The following is an 18,461-nucleotide window of genomic DNA, read 5'->3' on the forward strand; positions in this document are numbered from 1 at the left end:
ATTGCTACCAACCTGCCTTCCATTGAGGACCTGTATACTGCACGAATCAAGAAGAGGGCCGTGAAAATATTTACAGATCCCTCACATCCAGGACATAAACTGTTTCAACTCCTACCCTCAAAACGACGCTATAGAGCACTGCACACCAGAACAACTAGACACAAGAACAGTTTTTTCCCGAAGGCCATCACTCTGCTAAATAAATAATTCCACCAACACTGTCAAACTATTTACTAAATCTGCACTACTATTAATCTTCTCATCGTTCCCATCACCAATCTCTTTCCACTTATGACTGTAACTTTGTTGCTGGCAATCCTTATGATTTATATTGATATATTGACCATCAATTGTGTTGTAAATGTTGTACCTTGACGAAGGTATCTTTTCTTTTATGTACACTGAGAGCATATGCACCAAGACAAATTCCTTGTGTGTCCAATCACACTTGGCCAATAAAAAATTCTATTCTATTCTATTCTAACACCCAGGTAGTCCTCAAGTAACAACCATTCCTTTAGTAAGAGTTTGAAGTTACAATGGCATTGAAAAAAGTGACTTAGTTTTCACACTGCAGCATCCCTAGGGTCATGTGATCAACATTTGGCTGCTTGGCAACTAGCATGTATTTATGACAGGTGCACTATCTCGGGATCACGTGATCCCCATTTGTAGCCTTCCCAGCTGCCTTCTGGGAAAACCATTACAAAGTCAATGGGGAAAACCAGATCTGCTTAACAATAGTATGATTTAACTATTACAGCAATTCACTTAACTATGGCAAAAAGGTCATAAAACGTGTCTTGACTCACTTCAACAAGCACCTGGCATAGCAATAGAAATTTTGGCCTCAATTGTGGAGTTAAGTCCAGGGCTATCTGGACAAGAGGCAACTGGACTTTCTTGTTTTTCTTTGAAGACGTTTCGCTTCTCATCCAAGAAGCTTCTTCAGCTCTGACTGGATGGTGGGGAATGGAAGGATTTGTATTCGTAATAATAACAGCAACAGAGTTGGAAGGGATCTTGTAGGTCATCTAGTCCAACCCTCCCCCACTCCACCCCCCCGCCCAAGCTGGAGAGCCTACACCATTCCTAATAGATGGCAGTCCAGTCTCTCCTTGAAAGCTTCCAGTGATGAAGCTCCCACAACTTCTGAAGACAACTTCTGTTCCATTGATTGATTGTTCTCATTGTCAGAAAATGTCTCCTTATTTCCAGGTTGAATCTCTCCTTGATCCGTTTCCATCCATGATTCCTTGTCTGGCCTTCAGGTGCTTTGGAAAATAGCTTGACTCCCTCCTCTCTGCGGCAGCCCCTCAAATATTGGAAGATATCATTTCTCCCCTGGTCTTCAGGTCTTCAGTAGACTAGCCATGCCCAGTTCCTGCAACCGTTCTTCATATGTTTTCGCCTCCAGGCCTGTAATCATCTCTGTTGCTCTTCTCTACACTCCCTCTAGGGCAGGGTTGTCAAACTCACGGCCCACTGGCCGGATGCGTCACGTACTGGCCACGCCCACCCGTTTTGGCGCAGGGGGAAAAAAGTCGTGATATGTCACATGACGACAATGTGACAATGCAAGTTGAACACCCATGCCGTAGAGCAGGGGTGTCAAACTCGAGGCCCAGGGGCCGGATCCGCCCCATGGGGTGATTAGATCTGGCCCACGAGGCCACCCTGGAAACAGCGGACTGGCCCATGGTGTCTGTGCCAACGAAAATGGAGCTCGCGAGGGCCACAGGCGGCCCTCCCAACCTGTGTTTTTACTGGCAGAGGGTTGCAGGAGGCTGTCGCAGCCAAAAACGGAACTCGGGAGCCCATTTTCTCCGGCAGATCTCTGGGGCCACTACAGGCGCCCCCAACAGGAGTGAGGTTGAGCTGCCCATGTTCACTCTGGCCACGCCCACTCCCTCCCCCAGGTGAAACACCACCATGATGCGGCCATCAATGAAATAGTTTGTCACCCCTGCTCTAGAGTCTCAACATTCCTTGCAGGCGGCTGGCCATTTGCATTCTTTTAGCGAGTTTTAGCGAGTTGAGGTTTATCTGCGTCCTCAGGGTCACCCGAATGGTGCAAATGGGTGGTGGAGCCTTCTTGGAACGGCTGAAAGGACTGTGTTACAGACTGGAGATGGATGATGTTGAGAGGGGGCTGTTCAATTTTGACATAGATGGCCCCCCTTTTGACCCCTTTCCTGTAAACTCTGCACTATTCATGCAGAAAAGTTTTTACAGAACTGTCCTCGGTCCAGCGAGTTCTGCAAATCTACTTTGCATGTATATGAAGCGTTGCTTAATCATCAATTTTGGCACTAAACCCCAAACAGATGTTGCAGAAATCTTGCCCCAAGAAAGGCAAGAGCTTCAATCTTGAGCCTTTTCCAGCTTGGTGCTCTCCAGATGCAAGGAACACGCATGCTTTATTGATTTGGTTTCCTGAGCTGAGGATATATGCATATATCTCATCTTTGGTTGGTTCTCCCACCCCCCCTCTTAGAACCAGGTTGGATTCAGAGCCTCACACCATACAGCGAGCCAAGGATAGATTCAAGCCAAGTTTCCCCCCGGGAAGTTTCAACCCTTTTAAGCCAGTGGGGAAGGTGATGGGAACTGCGGTTCCATTACAGGAGGGAAGATGATGGTTACTGCTATCTCCTTGCATGGGGGAAGATGGGAACTGGGGTCCCTTTGCACGAGGGAAGGTGATGGGAACTGAAGTCCCTCGGCACAGGGGGAATACGATGGGAACCGAAGTCCCTTGGCACAGGGGGAAGACGATGGGAACTGCGGTCTCCTTGCATGGGGGAAGATGGGAACTGGGGTCCCCTTGCAATGTGGGTGGTGGTGGCGGTGATGGGAATTGCAGTCCCCTTGCATGAGGGAAGGTGATGGGAACTGGAGTCCCTTGGCACAGGGGAGAAAACGATGGGAATTGCAGTCCCCTTGCAGAAGTGAAGACGATGGAAACTGGAGTCCCTTGGCACAGGGGAGAAAACGATGGGAATTGCAGTCCCCTTGCAGAAGTGAAGACGATGGAAACTGAAGTCCCTTGGCACAGGGGGAAGACGATGGAAACTGCGGTCTCATTGCACGGGGGAAGATGGGAATTGCAGTCCCCTTGCACGGGGGAAGGTGATGGGAATTGCAGTCCCCTTGCAAGGGGGGGAAAATAATAGGAACTGCGGTCTCTTTGAATGGGGAAAGATGGGAACTGGGGTCCCCTTGCACAGGGGGGGGGAAAGAATCAAGCGAGGGGGGGGGGACGACCTCCAGTCGACACTCAGACCCCGCCTTCCCCAAGAAGCGCAGCTCCCGCAGCGGCGGAGGAACCAGCCGCCCCGCCTCTACCGCCCTCCTCCAGCCCCTCTAGCACGTGCTCCTCCGGGCACTACAAACCTCACTTCCGGCAGCGGGGAAATAGGAGGAGGAGAAGGGGAGACGGCGAGGAAGGTTAGGAAGGAGGGGGCAAAAAGAGAGAGAGAGAGAGAGAGAGAGAGAGGAGGAAGACTCAGCAGCGCGCCTGCGCGAACTTTCAAGTTAGAGACAACCCAATCCATCTCGCGCCATATATATATATTACCCCCCCCAAAAGACACGCCCCCCAGTTCTTCCCCTGCTTGGCCCCGCCCCCCCAGCCTCCCCGGTTTGCTAACCAGCAGCAGCGGCGCGCGCGAGAGAGCGCGCGCATACACGTCCGCGCGCGCAGGCCACTCAGCGGAACGCCTGCGCCCTGGCGGCGCGCGCCCGTCCGAGGGGGGCGGAGGGAGGGAGGGGGGCGACTGCCTTTCCCCTCAGCGCCCGTGAGGCGGGTCCGGGGCGTGAGGGCGGCGCTGCTGCTGCTGCTGGTTGGGAAGCGGGGGCGTCCGCCGCCGGGCTTTGGGCTCGGCTTCCCTCGCAGAGGGGCCCTTCGGTTGGCGTGGGAATGTGAGGCGAAGGAAGCGGCTGCGAAGAGAAAATATATATATAAAATATTTTTTTAAAAAAAGGGGGAGGGGGGGGCGCGGCTTGGCGCGGCTGTCGCCTCAGGCTTCCCCAGTGCGGGGACGGGCGGTGCGGCGGGGAAAGAGCGGGCGGCGGCGGCGGCGGCGGCGCCTCCTCCTCCTCGGTCGCTTCCTCGCTTCTCTTCCCGCCATGAAGAAGTTTTCTCGGATGCCCAAGTCTGACGGCACCGGCGGCAGCCCCGGAGGCATCGGGGGTGGCGGGGCACCGGCGGCTGGAGGAGGCGGCGGAGGCATCGGCGGCTCGGGCTCCCTGGCGGTGGGCAGCAGCAGGGTCTTCGCCGTGGGGCGCTTCCAGGTGACGGTGGAGGAGGTGCTGGCCGAAGGTGAGCGGGGCGGCGGCGGCAGCAAAGGCAAAGGCTTACCCACCACCCCTGCCGGGGCCTGAAAACGAGCCCGACGCCGCTTCCTTTCCTCCCGTCCTCGCTTTTTCTTCCCACCCGAATGACAGGCGGGGGAAGCGGGTGGGGTAGGGAGGGGGGGGTTCCTTCCTTACCCCGCTTCTCTCTCCCGGACGGAAGGCAAGAAGTTGCCGACCGTGTGGGGCTTCCCGTCCCGCTTCTGCCTTTGCTCTCCGGCGCTGCTGTAGGAAAAGCCGGGGTTGCTGAGGCGCAAAGCCTTGGTTTCTCTCCCCAACCCCCAAAGGGTTGACCTGGGTGTGTGTGTGTGTGTGTGTGTGTGTGTGTGTTGGGGGGGGTGATTCCCTACAAACCCCATACATTGGGATGGAGGCTTGCGGGGGATAGGATAGGAGGGAGGGGTGGGAGTGTTGGAGGCCCGGTGTGTGTGTGGGGTGTGTGTCTGTGTGTTGGGGGTGTGTGATTCTACAAACCCCATGCATTGGGGTGGGGCTTGGGGGGGGATAGGAGGGAGGGGTGGGGGCTTAGGAGGGAGGGGTGGGAGGGTGTTGGAGGCCCGGGGTGTGTGGTGTGTGTGTGTGTGTGTGTGTGTGTGTGTGTGTGTTGGGGGTGATTCTACAAACCCCATGCATTGGGATGGGGGCTTAGGGGGATAGGAGGGAGGGTGGGAGGTGTTGGAGGCCCGGTATTTGTGTGGGGTGTGTCTGTGTGTTGGGGGTGATTCCTACAAACCCCATGCATTGGGATGGGGGCTTAGGGGGATAGGAGGGAGGGTGGGAGGTGTTGGAGGCCCGGTGTGTGTGTGGGGTGTGTCTGTGTGTTGGGGGTGATTCTACAAACCCCATGCATTGGGGTGGGGACTTGGGGGATAGGAGGAGGGTGGGAGGTATTGGAGGCCCGGTGTGTGTGTGGGGTGTCTGTGTGTTGGGGGGTTGATTCCTACAAACCCCATGCATTGGGGTGGGGGCTTGGGGGGGGGATAGGAGGGAGGGTGTTGGAGGCCCGGTGTATGTTTGGTGTGTGTGTGTGTATGTTAGGGGGTGACTCCCTGGGAAGTGAGCACAAACCCCATGCATTGGGGTAGGGGTTTGGGGGGAATAGGATAGGAGGGAGGGGTGGGTTGGGTTGGGGGGGTGTTCGAGGGCCGGTTTGGGGTGGGTCGGTTCCCCCAAAGGGGGAAACGATCCGAGTGATTCTCTTTATTAACAGCATTGGGGTGAACTGAAATGTTGGTTTATTGTAGTTGTGTTTGAAGGGGTCTCTCTCTCTCTCTCTCTCTCTCTCTCTCTCTCTGCTTCTTGCAAGCGAGGTTAGTCCTGACTGAGGATGGATGGGAAGAGGCTCATTTGGAAACCGGAGGATGGGGTGTTAAGGGAGAGGAGGAGGAATATATTATGGTTGATGTTGTTGTTGTTGTTGTTGATGATGATCATCATCAGATGTTTAGATTGGGTTTGGCATTTTTAATCCACCCCTTTAGGCTAGCAAGGACCTGAGATAGGCAATTTGTTATAGAATAGAATGGAATAGAATTTTTTATTGGCCTTGTGTGATTGTACACACAAGGAATTTGTCTTTGGTGCATAGGCTGTCAGTGTACATAAAAAGAAAAGATACATTCATCAAGAATCATAAGAATCATTATATTCAATTTTAAGCTGTCTGTCTTTCCTCTCTCTCTCCCTCCTCTCTCCCTTATTTCTCTCTCTTCTACCCTATCTCCCCTTCCTTCCTTCCTTCCTTCCTTCCTTCCTTCCTTCCTCCCTCCCTCCCTCCCTCCCTCCATCCATCCATCCATCCATCCATCTATCTATCTATCTATCTATCTAACTATCATCTTATCTGTCATCTGTGTATCACAAGGCAATGAACATATGTAATACTTCCGTCTCTTGTTTTCCCCACAGGAAAACCCCCTGTGAAGTGGGTTGGGCTGAGAGAGAGAGGGGGGGGAGGGGGGAGACTGGCCCAAAGTCATGGTTAAGCCTGTGGATCAAATAAATATAAAAGCTTTGTCTTTTTTTGTTTGATATGGTCAGAGGACGTCAGGGTCCACTTTAATGGTTTACATTCAACATGTGAACCTCTGTACATAGGGGTTAAGGGTATTGTAAATCCATTGGTAATCAGCTCAAGATTCTGGACACATAACTATTATTGTTCAGGGTGGTTTTAACTTATAAGTGACTTATAGGGACTGTTTCTCCCAGAATGGTGTATAGAGATGCAGATACAAGATAACAAATTAAGCACTGGAGATAGGTGTGTGAAAATATACCTAAGCAAAATGACTGAATGTTATGAGCTGTTTGCATTCTAAAGTTAAGGAATTCATGTTCATGATTCATTTAAAGACTACTCATCAAGATAGTCAAACACTGAGTAACAGCAGAAAGATTATATACTTATGGGCTTTTCACTTTCAGAAAGGTCCTTGTCATATTTGTATGTATAAATATTTGTATGTATAATTTAGAGGGCATTTGACCAATGTCACTGTAAAGATCTGTAGTAACACAAGAATAAGCCATTTGTTCATAGCTATAGCACTATGAACTTGGCCTGAAAGCAGGTTTGTAACTAATACAATTAGTTCAGAAGAAGTGTTACATGTTCAGATTTCCCAGCCTCCGGATGATCACATGCTGCACCAATTTAAATTTCCAAGCCATCTTCAAAGGCAAATGTACATGAAGTACATTATAATTGTTTTGTTTGGCTGAAAATGATTCCTACTGTTAAACTTTTGCATGTTTAAAATAAAACTATGGGGGAAGGGGAATTCCTTCTTGGGGAAGGGGGATTCCTGCTGTAGGTTAAAGTGGTATTCAAAACAAATTTAGTATTTTTAAGGAAGCAGCATGGCTTTATATGGTATAGTAGTTGAATGCAAAGGAGATATATTTTCCCCATTTATGAGTTTCACTAATGACTGTTTTTTACTCATATTTGTAATTCAAAAAAACAAAAGGATTTGTCCTGAAAGAATGGCTTGCTTGTTGTACCTTGATGAACGTATCTTTTCTTTTATGTACACTGAGAGCATATGCACCAAGACAAATTCCTTGTGTGTCCAATCACACTTGGCCAATAAAATTCTATTCTATTCTATTCTTTTCCTATAAATAAAAACATGACAGATTGCCTCTAGTTTGTAATGTGATTAATACATTTGTAAAATAACTGGAAATTTTAAGGAATTGTAAAAACTACAGCCCCAAATTTGTTGCTCTTCAACTGTCACAAAATACTTTGTTTTTGAATAAGGCAGCTTTCACTCTGGAAAGTTTTGCACACAGCACTGTAGATGATTTCAGATATAAAGTTGACAGTGGGAAAAAGGTGTACAAGCTGGTTTGTGGGCATAGGTTAATGATATATTTGATAAAAAAGGAGAAGGAGAGATAGAGAGAGAAAGAAGGTGCCTTGCAGTCAAATACATTGTGCCTGGATTTTTTTCTTAGATATCCAGAAATATTTTACAACAAGAGTTCTCCACTCCTCTGAATACAACAAAATACCTTATGCCACCAGACTTGAAATCCTGGGTTTAGAAAACTTAGAAAACTTAGAACTCTGACAGGACCTGTGTTTAACTCATAGAATCATCTATTTCAATGTCCTTCCTGTTGAAGACTACTTCAGCTTCAATCACAACAATACAAGAGCAAACAATAGATTTAAACTTAATATTAACCACTCTAATCTTGATTGCAGAAAATATGACTTCAGTAACAGAGTTGTTAATGCTTGGAATACACTACCTGACTCTGTGGTCTCTTCTCAAAGTCCCAAAGCTTTAACCAAAAACTGTCTACTATTGACCTCACCCCTTTCCTAAGAGGTCTGTAAGGGGCATGCATAAGAGCAAAAATGTGCCTACCGTTCCTGTCCTAGGGTTTCCTTTCATTATATACAATTTATATAGTTATTACATGTTTATACTCATATATATACTTTATGTTGTATAGATACTTCATGCTTATGCTTATGTATGCTGTTATGACAAATAAATAAATAAAAAATAAAAAATAAATATAAAACTTGCAGATGTATTTAATTATTAGGATATGCTGGTTAGTTTATATATGCTGAAAACCTGAGCATTTTTGGTATTTTTTCTAAATATTTAGGAGTAAATTTTGATTCTTATGGAATAGGTGCCTCCTTTCCCCATAAGGCAAATTATAAGTGTAATCCTTTTCTCAACTGTGTAAAATAACCACAACAATGCTGCCATTAAAAATTGCATTCTTCAGAGATTTGTCTTATTGATCTTCCCCTAGAATGTTCAAGACACTTTATAAATAGTATTTATCTGGAGCATAAATTCATTATTAGATAACTTCTAATACTTGTTATAACCTAGTGTTCACATTGAATTGAAATTGCAAAATGGTTGCTGGGAGGCATTGCCTATTCATAATGTGGAGGCCACAGAGGTCATAATGGGATACAAAGCATTAATTTATATAGAATATTACTGCCACTAATTTTCTGCTGTTCTTGTTTATTCTTGCCCTTTTTCAGAGGAAGGGGGTATAATAAAAAGAAATACTAAGTTACAGCCATACCATAAAACTTATGTGGGTCCTTGGATCGATTATATTCAAAATAAGTATCAGATTAAAAAATATCAATTAGTTTTTGAGTGAAGTTAGGAATTGCTATGGATTAGAGTTTTAGAAAGAAGGGAATTGATAGTGTGATGGTGTGAAATGGAATATGTTTTATGTTATATTTTAGATTATGTTTGTTAGTTACAATACCCTGTATTCTGTTCTGGGAAGTCTTGGGGGGGGAGGGGGGAAATGGGAGGAGAGGGAAAGATTATAAATTGATTGATTGTCATTGTACAGGAATAATGGTAGAATTAAACAAGTTGGAATGGTGTAAAGTCGGGACTGCTCGGTAACCACTCCCGAAGGGAAAGGGTAAGGAAAGAGGAGTAAAGAAGGAAGAAAGTAGGTAGGCAAGTAGGTAGGTAGGAAAGAAGGGAGGAAGAAGAAAGGATAGGAGGAGAAGAAGGAGGAGAAGATAGAAGGTTAGAAAGGATGGTAGTGAGAAGTGGGAAAGAGGAGAGGAAGTAGGAAAGCGAGGAGAAGGATGGTGGGGAAAGTAGAAGAAGGATGAGAAGGGTAGAAAGGATTAAGGGAGGGAGTGGCGGTCGAGCAGGCCTGATTGAGCATAATTTGAGTATAGGATCGCTTGTTGGATAAGTGATTGTATTGTACACTGGTCAAATTGTGGGAATTATTATGAAAAATAAAAATTTTTGCCCGGGAAAAAAAAAACACTTATGTGGGTCCATGAGGGGACTGGAAACACTTCTGGAAATAAAGACGATGTTGGAGGCTAGCACTTCACTTTGCAGCCTGGTAACCTCTTTTATAATTCAAATAAATATACATACATACCCATTATACTATGATAGTGTGATGCAAAGTGTACAGTATGAGTGAGAAGTTATAGTTTTGGTTAATCAAGATTTTCCCATAGTACTTTTGAGTAAGATAACAAATAGGGATGATGAACACTGCATTCAGATGGAGAAGTTGTATATTTTAGCCAGTGTGCCACAAGCAGAACCAAAACCCAATTTACTAAACTGTCCTTGCTCTTTTCTATGCCAAGTAAGTGTTGCCTGCATCCTGCTAACAAGGAAGTGTGAGTACAGTGTACCTGGTTAGAAAGTCTGATAGAGGCTGTATCTGTGAGTCTATTGTTTCCATTGGATTGTTGGAATTAGATAATCTTTTTAATAGAGTAAATGTGTCATCTTAGCTAACCTCCTCCAACTTTGAACCGTGTTGTGTATGTGTGTACATATGTGTGTGTGCACGTACATGCCTTTGAGTCAGTATTGACTCCTTGTGACTTTTTGGACAAATCTGCAGTTTTCTTGGCAAGATTTCAGAAGAGACTTGCTATTGGCTCCTTCCTAGTGTTGAGAGAAAAGGATTGGCCCAAGGTCACCCAACTGCCTATATGCTTAGAGTAGAACTAGAACTCCTGGTCTCCCATTTTCTAGTTTGGTGTCTTAGCCAGTACATCACACCGGCTCTCTAGCATGTTTATTTTTCCTTATTTTGATCAGGTACCAATTCTTGGAAACTGCATGGACAAATCCTTGCAGTTTTCCTGGCAAGGTTTTTCAGAAGTTGTTTGCCATTGCCACCTTCCTAGGGCTGAGAGAAAGAGATGGGCCGAAGATCACTCAGCTGGCTTTGTGACTAAAGTGGACTAGGACTCATGATCCCCTGATTTCTAGCTTGATGTCTTAACCACTAAACCAAAGTAAAGAACCCTTTGGAACTGGTGAATTAATATTGGGCCAATCCCATTCTCTCAGCCCTACTTGTCTCAAGAGTGATAGTTGTGGGAAATAAAATGAAAGAGGAAACAATGTCTTAAGCTCCTGGAGTAAAAGCAAGATATAAATGTCTGTAATCCATAAGTAGTTGTACAATATATTTGAGAAGGCATATATTGAGAAAAAGCTGTCTGTAGCTATTCATTTAGGGATACCAAGAAGGCAGTTGTTACTAGAGAATGATGTTTAAGGTAGTAACTCCCATATCTTTCTTAGGCTTGCTGTTTGAAAAAAAAAGACATATATTATTGACCTGAGTGACAAGGAACTGAATGACTTTTAGTACATTTTAGAACATTTATTTGCCAAGCTGGAATGTAACAGGCCGGGGTAGACTGATTCAGCATATGTATGAATTTAGTTATCGAAATTGACCTCAGGGCAGTCAATCTCTCTCAGCTCAACTCACCTCACAGGATTGTAGTGAGGAAAATAGGAGGAGGAAGGTGTGTTGGATATGGTCATCACTTTTGAGTTATTTAAGTGAGATATAAATAAATTAAGTAAATGATAAGACAATTTTTCAAGTAAATATGCTGGATGGAAGGTGTTTAGCTATACATGGCAGTGAATACAACCCAGCTGCAGTCAACCTTGCAAGCCGTTAAGTGACGAACACTATTTGCACGGAAGAAAGTACTTTCGCTGTATACACATCAATGTATTCTATGAACATATCAATAATTTCCGTATTTCACTGACCACAGTTTTGTTGTTGCCTTAGTGAGTTTGATGTTATCAGTCACGGGAAATGGAAAACTGCCGATAACGGGTGTGTGGTTTTCGCTCCTAAAGGGAGGGGTTCTCAGGGTTTGTGGTATTCTATCTCATTAAAATAATATATTTGTGTGATTCCTAAACAGTGCTAGTGACAACAGCAAAAGCAATGATAAGATATAACAGTAATAGCTGTTGAAAGAATGAGGACTTTTTGCTCTGCATTCTAGAAGCTCAGGTCGCTGCCTCTGTCTTCCCTGATCAGCTGGTTAGGATGGTGGGATTTGAGCTTTTCCCTGATCCGATTGGGAGGAATGTTGTTGTGGAAGTCTCTGAGGCATGGCAGCTGAGAAATGATGCACTTTATGCGCGTGTGCCTCATTGAGTGAAAATGTCCCAAGGGGCAGTTGGCTCAGCTTTCCTTCCACCAAGTTTCTGCTTGACAACTTCGAGATTATTGTACCAAGAAGCAGGGAGGGGAAGGCAGGAGGATGGAGCAAGCATTGTGAAGAGAAAGAGTTGAAGGAGGGAGAGAGAGAGAGAGAGAAAGAAGTCAAAGGAAAAAGGGGAAAAGGCCACTCTGGAAAGTGAGAATTCTCCACTTGCTCTCCTATGGAAATTTTTTGCTACCTAGATCCCCTAGTCAGTCCTTCTGCTAGTTTCAGCCTGGTGGTGATCAATAGGTTTGGCAATCCTCCTGATATAAAATGGATTTTAGAATAGCCCTTCTAGTCCACAGGAGCAAGTTTAGGGGTGTGTATGTGTGAAGGTGCTTCTGGAATCTGGATTTGGATGCCCTTTGATGTAGGAGGAAGGTATCTGTCAGGTTTTGGTGCCTCCAAGGCACTTGAAGAACGTGATAACTTACATGGTTAGCAGAGAGAATGGCAGAGAGAGCAGTGCCAGACTAGGCAGACGCAGAGATGACATTGAAGAAACAATGGCGACAGCTGCAAAAATACAATAGAGTCCAACATTCTGGTAGAGTCTGTTTTCTGACCTTATCTGAAAGGGCTGTGGAGGAAGAGCCTGAAGTGTTGTGTCAGGAAGGAAGATGGGACTTCTGAAATGTTGGATATCTGGCTTTCTAGTAAAATGGAGGCTGAAGAGCCAGGGGCTCTGTAGCAAATGCTTCCAGATACCCTGAATCCTTTTATTAGCAGCAGTAGCTGCCAAGCAGTAGTGGTAGAAATAGTCAAATGAACCTGCCATTTTTACCGGTCGCTATTCATAGTGATTTGTTTGGCGCCACAGTTTTTCTCAGAGGTGCCTTTGAGAAAGCACATGGCCTGAACTCTAGTCTGTGCTTCTGTAGTCTATCACCGGTCATCCTTTCTATATTCTCCACAAGTTAGAACTCCTATGCTCAGGCCACCCAGAAATTTTGCTATAACACCCAGGATATTGTGGCCCATTGTTCTCAGCATGAAACTAAGTATAATGGTGATCTACCTTAAATGGATTTTTAATGGTATCAGAAAAAAGTACAGTAATAGCAATACATGGCTTTTCCCAACAGACTGATGTATTTGGTTTTTCACTTTTCTCACGCTGTTCTTTGTTTATAAAAGGGGATTTTTTGGATCCAAAGCATTGTACCACACACACCCTGTCCATTCGGATGAATTATGAGGTCAGACTCTGGATTTTTTATGCCAGCAAAATAAGTTTGTCCTTTTGGATTGGATTTAATCTTTGCAAAAACCACAGATATAGATACATTTCTTGGTCATTCCAGGAACAAAATATAAATCCTGAAATGAATCCTTAGGATTTCCTAAGCAGTTGATAGGAAACTCAGATAGGAAGGGTAGAAATATAGGCATTTAAGGATTATGGGAATTGAAGTTCAGTGTATCTGGAGAACATGCTTGCCAGGCTGGCTATAACTTTCTAGTTTGTATAAGGAGTTGTTCTGCTAATGTTGGCTGCTACTGTCACTGCAATTTTTGTAACTTGTCAGCAACATGACCTGATATAATAGTGAAAGCTCAGCAGCATTGCATTTCATATTGATCTGGTTGGAAGCTGATACTCAGATATTTAAACAAAATATTTAGACAGGCTTATTGATAAGTTGATGATATTTGCATAAGGCACTTTATTAAGTCATTTGGAGTATAAAAGGTAGGTAAGGGTTAATGTGATATTCCAAAAATTAAGACTCAGCAAATACTGTGACTATAAATGCAACATTAGATGCAAGTATTTCTTTAAGATTAAAGCTCTTTGTGTATATTTAGTTGGGGAACGAGGTTTAAAATTTACCTAGGGTGCCATATCTTTTAAAATTGCTTCATGGTCTACAGTACTATTTTTAGGGGGGCATATATAGGCATAATATCTATTTTCCTTATCATTGATGGGTATATTTATATAGGGCAATGATTTTAAATTTGAAAAGAAATGGCATTCCCAATCTATTTACCTCACCTCTTACAATCCCTTGTTTGAAAAAAAAATGTGATTTATCAAGAAGAAAAATGCAAAATGCCTATTTAACGTGACTATATTATTCCAAGACACTGTGTCAGCTTTGGAAGCCATATTAGGCTGAAGGGGTTTTCTGGAATGCTGACACACTGGATTTGCCTCTGTTTCTCATGATAAAAAAATACAGACTAGGAGATTTTAGGCTTATTTGCTCAATATCCTTTCCTCCTTGGGAAATGTATTTATCCATTTTACAATATTTATATACTGCCTGTACTTTGAGTAACTCAAAATAATAAAAACTTTGCTAACACAATGTCAATAAAAACTACTGTAGCAATTAAATTTTCAGTCCTGTTTTGGATGATTTAGCACTACGCATAATTTAAACCATTCATCTCAACTATCTTTGCTTCAGTGCCGCCAACATGCTACCCTTTGCTTGAAAGTCTATGGAGATTCTCAGTCATCCAGGTCATGGTTGTCCCAAAGGTACTTTTTAAAGAGGCAGCGGGACTTTCTGTTTGTTTGTTTTTCCTTTGAAGACGTTTCAATTCTCATCCAAGAAGCTTCTTCCGTTCTGAGCTGAAGAAGCTTCTTGGATGAGAAGCAAAGCGTCTTCAAAGAAAATACCAGAAAGTCCAGTTGCCTCTTGAGAAAGCACCTTTGGGATCTTTGCTTGAAAGTTGATTTCCACTTATAAAAAGGTAAAGGTTCCCCTCGCACATACGTGCTAGTCGTTGCCGACTCTAGAGGGGCGGTGCTCATCTCCGTTTCAAAGCCGAAGAGCCAGCACTGTCCGAAGACGTCCCCGTGGTCATGTGGCCGGCATGACTCAACGCCAAAGGCGCACGGAACGCTGTTACCTTCCCACCAAAGGTGGTCACTATTTTTTTCTACTTGTATTTTTATATGCTTTCGAAACTGCTAGGTTAGCAGAAGCTGGGACAAGTAACGGGAGCTCACCCCGTTACACTTATAGGCACGGGTAAAATGACTGACTGTAGCTAATAAAAAATAGCCCCATAGCTGAACTCTTTGTAGTGTGATGGAGGAAGACGGGAAGGGGAATTTAAATCTGTGGCTGTGTTCTATTTCTGCCCATCACATGGCTTATTCTGATGATTTGCATGTAAGTGATTTATTATTATTATGAAGGTCCAGATATTGATATAATAAAATACTTCCCAGTGGTGAGTCATTGCCATTTTAAATGCTGTTTACTCAAATTCCCTCAATCAGATGGTTAATTTAATTAAGCAATGCACTCTCTGTTCATGCATGACCTGTATCTTATTTTTGATTTAATATATTTTTATAACACATTCCTGTGTTAATAATATTTTTGCTTTTTAAATTTATTTCGTTTTTGATACCGCCCCCACTTGAACTGAATCCGGATAGCTTTCAAAGTAAAACGGCAACAACAACATGAAACAAGTAAAATAAGAGCAAAGAAGGCACACTTCCTGGGTCCTTATAGATCAGGGGTCTTCGCTGGATGAGGAATTCTGGGAGTTGAAGTCCACAATTCTTAAAGTTGCCAAGGTTGGAGACCCCTTTTATAGATGACGCTGTTTAATCAAAGAGTCTGGGAACATTCCCCTCTTCTGGCTGGGCATATCTTGAATTAATGTACAGGTAGTCCTCAATTTACAACAGTTCATTTAGTGACTATTCAAAGTTACAACAGCACTGAAAAAAGCGGCTTATGACCATTTTTCACTGTTATAATTGTTGCAGCATCTCCATGTGATTAAAATTCAGACCCTTGACAACTGACTCATATTTATGACGGTTGTAATGTCCCGGCTTTATGTGGTCATCTTTTGCGCTCTTTTGACAGCAAAGTCAATGGGGAAGCCAGATTCACTTAATAGCTGTGTTACTAATTTAGCAACTGCAGTGATTCATTTAACAACGGTGGCAAGAACGATTGTAAAATGGGGCAAAACTCACTTAACAACTGTCTCACTTAGCAACATAAATTTAGAGCTCCATTATGGTTGTAAGTCGAGGACTACCTGTATCTAAAATAGAAAAGCAGGGGAAAAAACCTATTAAATTAGTTTAAATTTAAACATTAACGTATAAATTAAAAGACAGGTAGAAGAACGCCTCCCTCCCTGAATCATGCAAGAAAGCTTTAAGTGAAGAGATCATCATAATATTGATTGTATCAAAGTATCACTCTTCTTTTGTTTTAACTTGCTTAAGAATGCATGTTTACATTACATAGCTGAGTAAACATCTACAGGTGTGTTTGGTTGGGGCTTCCTTTTACTAGTTGGGAAACCACAGTATGTTAAAGGTTCTCTAGCTTGAAAAAGAATAGGAGGAACTACTACTCCCAACTACATTGAACTACCTTTCTGGCTTCTTCAGAAGAACTATTGCTGTGTATGTGGAAAAGACATGTTAATATTTTTTTTTAATGAATCAATATAGATTCAGTTCAGAGTAGTAATTGAGATGTACAGATGTGTTATTATATCTGATTCATTCATATAACTGCTTGAACAAAACTGCTTCTTATCCTTGAAGTAAATTAAAAGTTGGTTTTTGGTGGAAATTGTCTATAAAGCTTATGAAAATTTACAAAAACATTACCAAGGAAATTGTGAGCACGTTTTCTTAAGACATTTGTAGAGGAAGAGGCAGCTGCTGGCTATTATTAGTCATTAGGGAAACTGTTCTGAAAATGATAACATGAACTCTTGGATGTATACTGCTTATTTCATGGGGGATTATTTTATAATACATGGAGGAAATTCTACTAAATAACTTTTATGCTGTGGAAAGAATGACCAAGTGAGGATGTTTGGAAATTCATGAAATAAAAAATATAGGAGTTAGGGAGGGATTTTTTTTAAGAATGGTAATGAAGAATCTCCTAGAGGTGAGATAAAACTTTGGGAGTTGGTAGAATTTATAGTGTATCTTTATTGCTGTATTTGTGTAGAACCATCATTTAAAACATCAAAAGTATTTTGAAACTTTTAAGGAATTTTGCAGTTTCCCCGTATAGGATTGCCCTACATTAAAATTTCTTGTTTTAGCTATTAGAGGTGGAAGAATGTTAACAACAGCAATATAGCATTTAGATTCAAATCTTGAAGTTAGTTCCATGTCTGATTTCCTATAGCCATGATGGCGAACCTATGACATGTGGGCCGGAAGAGGCACTCAAAGCCATCTCTCCGGGCACATGAGCCGTTGCCCGTTGCTTTTCTGGGTTCCAGCACGCTGGCCAGCTGGTCTTCACACATGTGGGAACGCAAGCGCACTGGCCACCTGGTCTTCCGGCACGCATGCATGCTCGAAGACCAGCTAGCCAGGGCGCATGCACATGCCACAAACCAAAAGATCATCTTCCCAGCGCACGCATACGCACCGGACGGCTGCTCTTCCAGTTTCCAGCGTGCGTTCCCGTTTTGGCACTTGGTGCCGAAAAGGTTTCCCAACATTGTCCTATAGCATCATAGGAAAGCAGGAAAGACTTTAGAATGTAGAAAAAAAGGAGATTTGGCATTGTCTGAATATTTTGGTCTATAGCTCCTATCATTGATGACATTGTTTTTCTGACAAATTTTTCTGGGTGTTTGGTAATTGTCTGCAGCCATCAAGGAAGGACTCCCATTGCATCTCAGTTTAAAATGATAGTGGGGGAGGGTATTCAGGGAATAATATCCCATGAAGGTGCTTATGATTTTTGAGATACCACCCTATATGTCACCACACCTTTTCCTTAAGATCTGTGACCTTTTTGGAAAATGAGTGTTTGCTGTATGCTGAAATAGTCTTTCTATATCATGGTGAAATATTAATTAGCCAGAGTGCAAATCTAACTGCTTTGTTACAAAAACGTCTAATTGAGAGTCATGAGTTTGTAGTGGGATTAAAATTGAATAAATAAATCTATGAGACAAAGAACTCATAGACTTAATTCGAAATATACTGCTTAGTATACTGTATCAGCTCTGTGCTTTGTTACAGAAATCAATTGGCATGCTTGTTCAGAAAATGTATGAATTAAAGGAAAATACGTTACTATTTTGGGTGGTGATTTTGAATAATTTTTGCTGTGCTGATTCCACATAGCCAGGCTTTCTTATGCCCTTTTTGTATTACTTGCTTTAGGAAAAATTAAATTAAACATGTATGCAGTTTTGTGAATCAAACAATAGTTTCGATTATATTTTCTTTCAAAAAAATCTGTAGAAGCTTGATTTAGTCAAATATTTTGCTCTGCCTCGTGATAGCTGCTTTCAAAATTACCATATTGGTGAAATTTCCACATGATGTTTTAGTAGCTATGTTTTTTTCAGTCTGACAAAATAATACATGAATAAGCTATGTATACACCGGCTGTCATTTATTTACACAAACTGATTGCTGCTTGGAGAAATGAATTCAGATGCTTTGTCTAATGATATACCAGTGGTTTCTACTTGCCGGTTTTTTTGTTATGGATACATTTTTGTTTATACAGATTGAAGTTGTAGACAGAGTTCTTAGTTGTTTGAGACCAATAAGTACAGACAGTTCTTCACTTATGATTGGTCACTTAGAGACCATTTG

The 18,461-nt window shown here is 43.1% G+C and overlaps 1 protein-coding gene and 1 long non-coding RNA gene across 9 annotated transcripts in view; one reads left to right on the top strand and one right to left on the bottom strand.

The window, feature by feature from the left end:
* LOC131203134 (uncharacterized) overlaps nt 1-4,735 on the bottom strand; it is a 71,488-nt gene extending 66,753 nt beyond the window's left edge. For both annotated transcript variants that reach the window (XR_009156307.1, XR_009156308.1), the window contains exon 1: nt 4,495-4,735. This is a non-coding gene — a long non-coding RNA (uncharacterized LOC131203134). The remainder of the gene's footprint in view (nt 1-4,494) is intronic.
* BMP2K (BMP2 inducible kinase) overlaps nt 3,803-18,461 on the top strand; it is a 192,240-nt gene continuing 177,581 nt past the window's right edge. For 4 of the 7 annotated variants that reach the window (XM_058193075.1, XM_058193077.1, XM_058193076.1 and 1 more), the window contains exon 1: nt 3,807-4,324. In XM_058193075.1, the coding sequence (XP_058049058.1) occupies nt 4,132-4,324 (193 nt within the window). In that variant the 5' untranslated portion in view covers nt 3,807-4,131. Of the gene's footprint in view, nt 4,325-18,461 lie in introns of all 7 variants that reach the window. The other 3 variants (XM_058193071.1, XM_058193072.1, XM_058193073.1) reach the window with 3 other exon arrangements.

This window comes from Ahaetulla prasina, chromosome 8, assembly GCF_028640845.1.
Source record: "Ahaetulla prasina isolate Xishuangbanna chromosome 8, ASM2864084v1, whole genome shotgun sequence".
Lineage (NCBI taxonomy): Eukaryota > Metazoa > Chordata > Lepidosauria > Squamata > Colubridae > Ahaetulla > Ahaetulla prasina.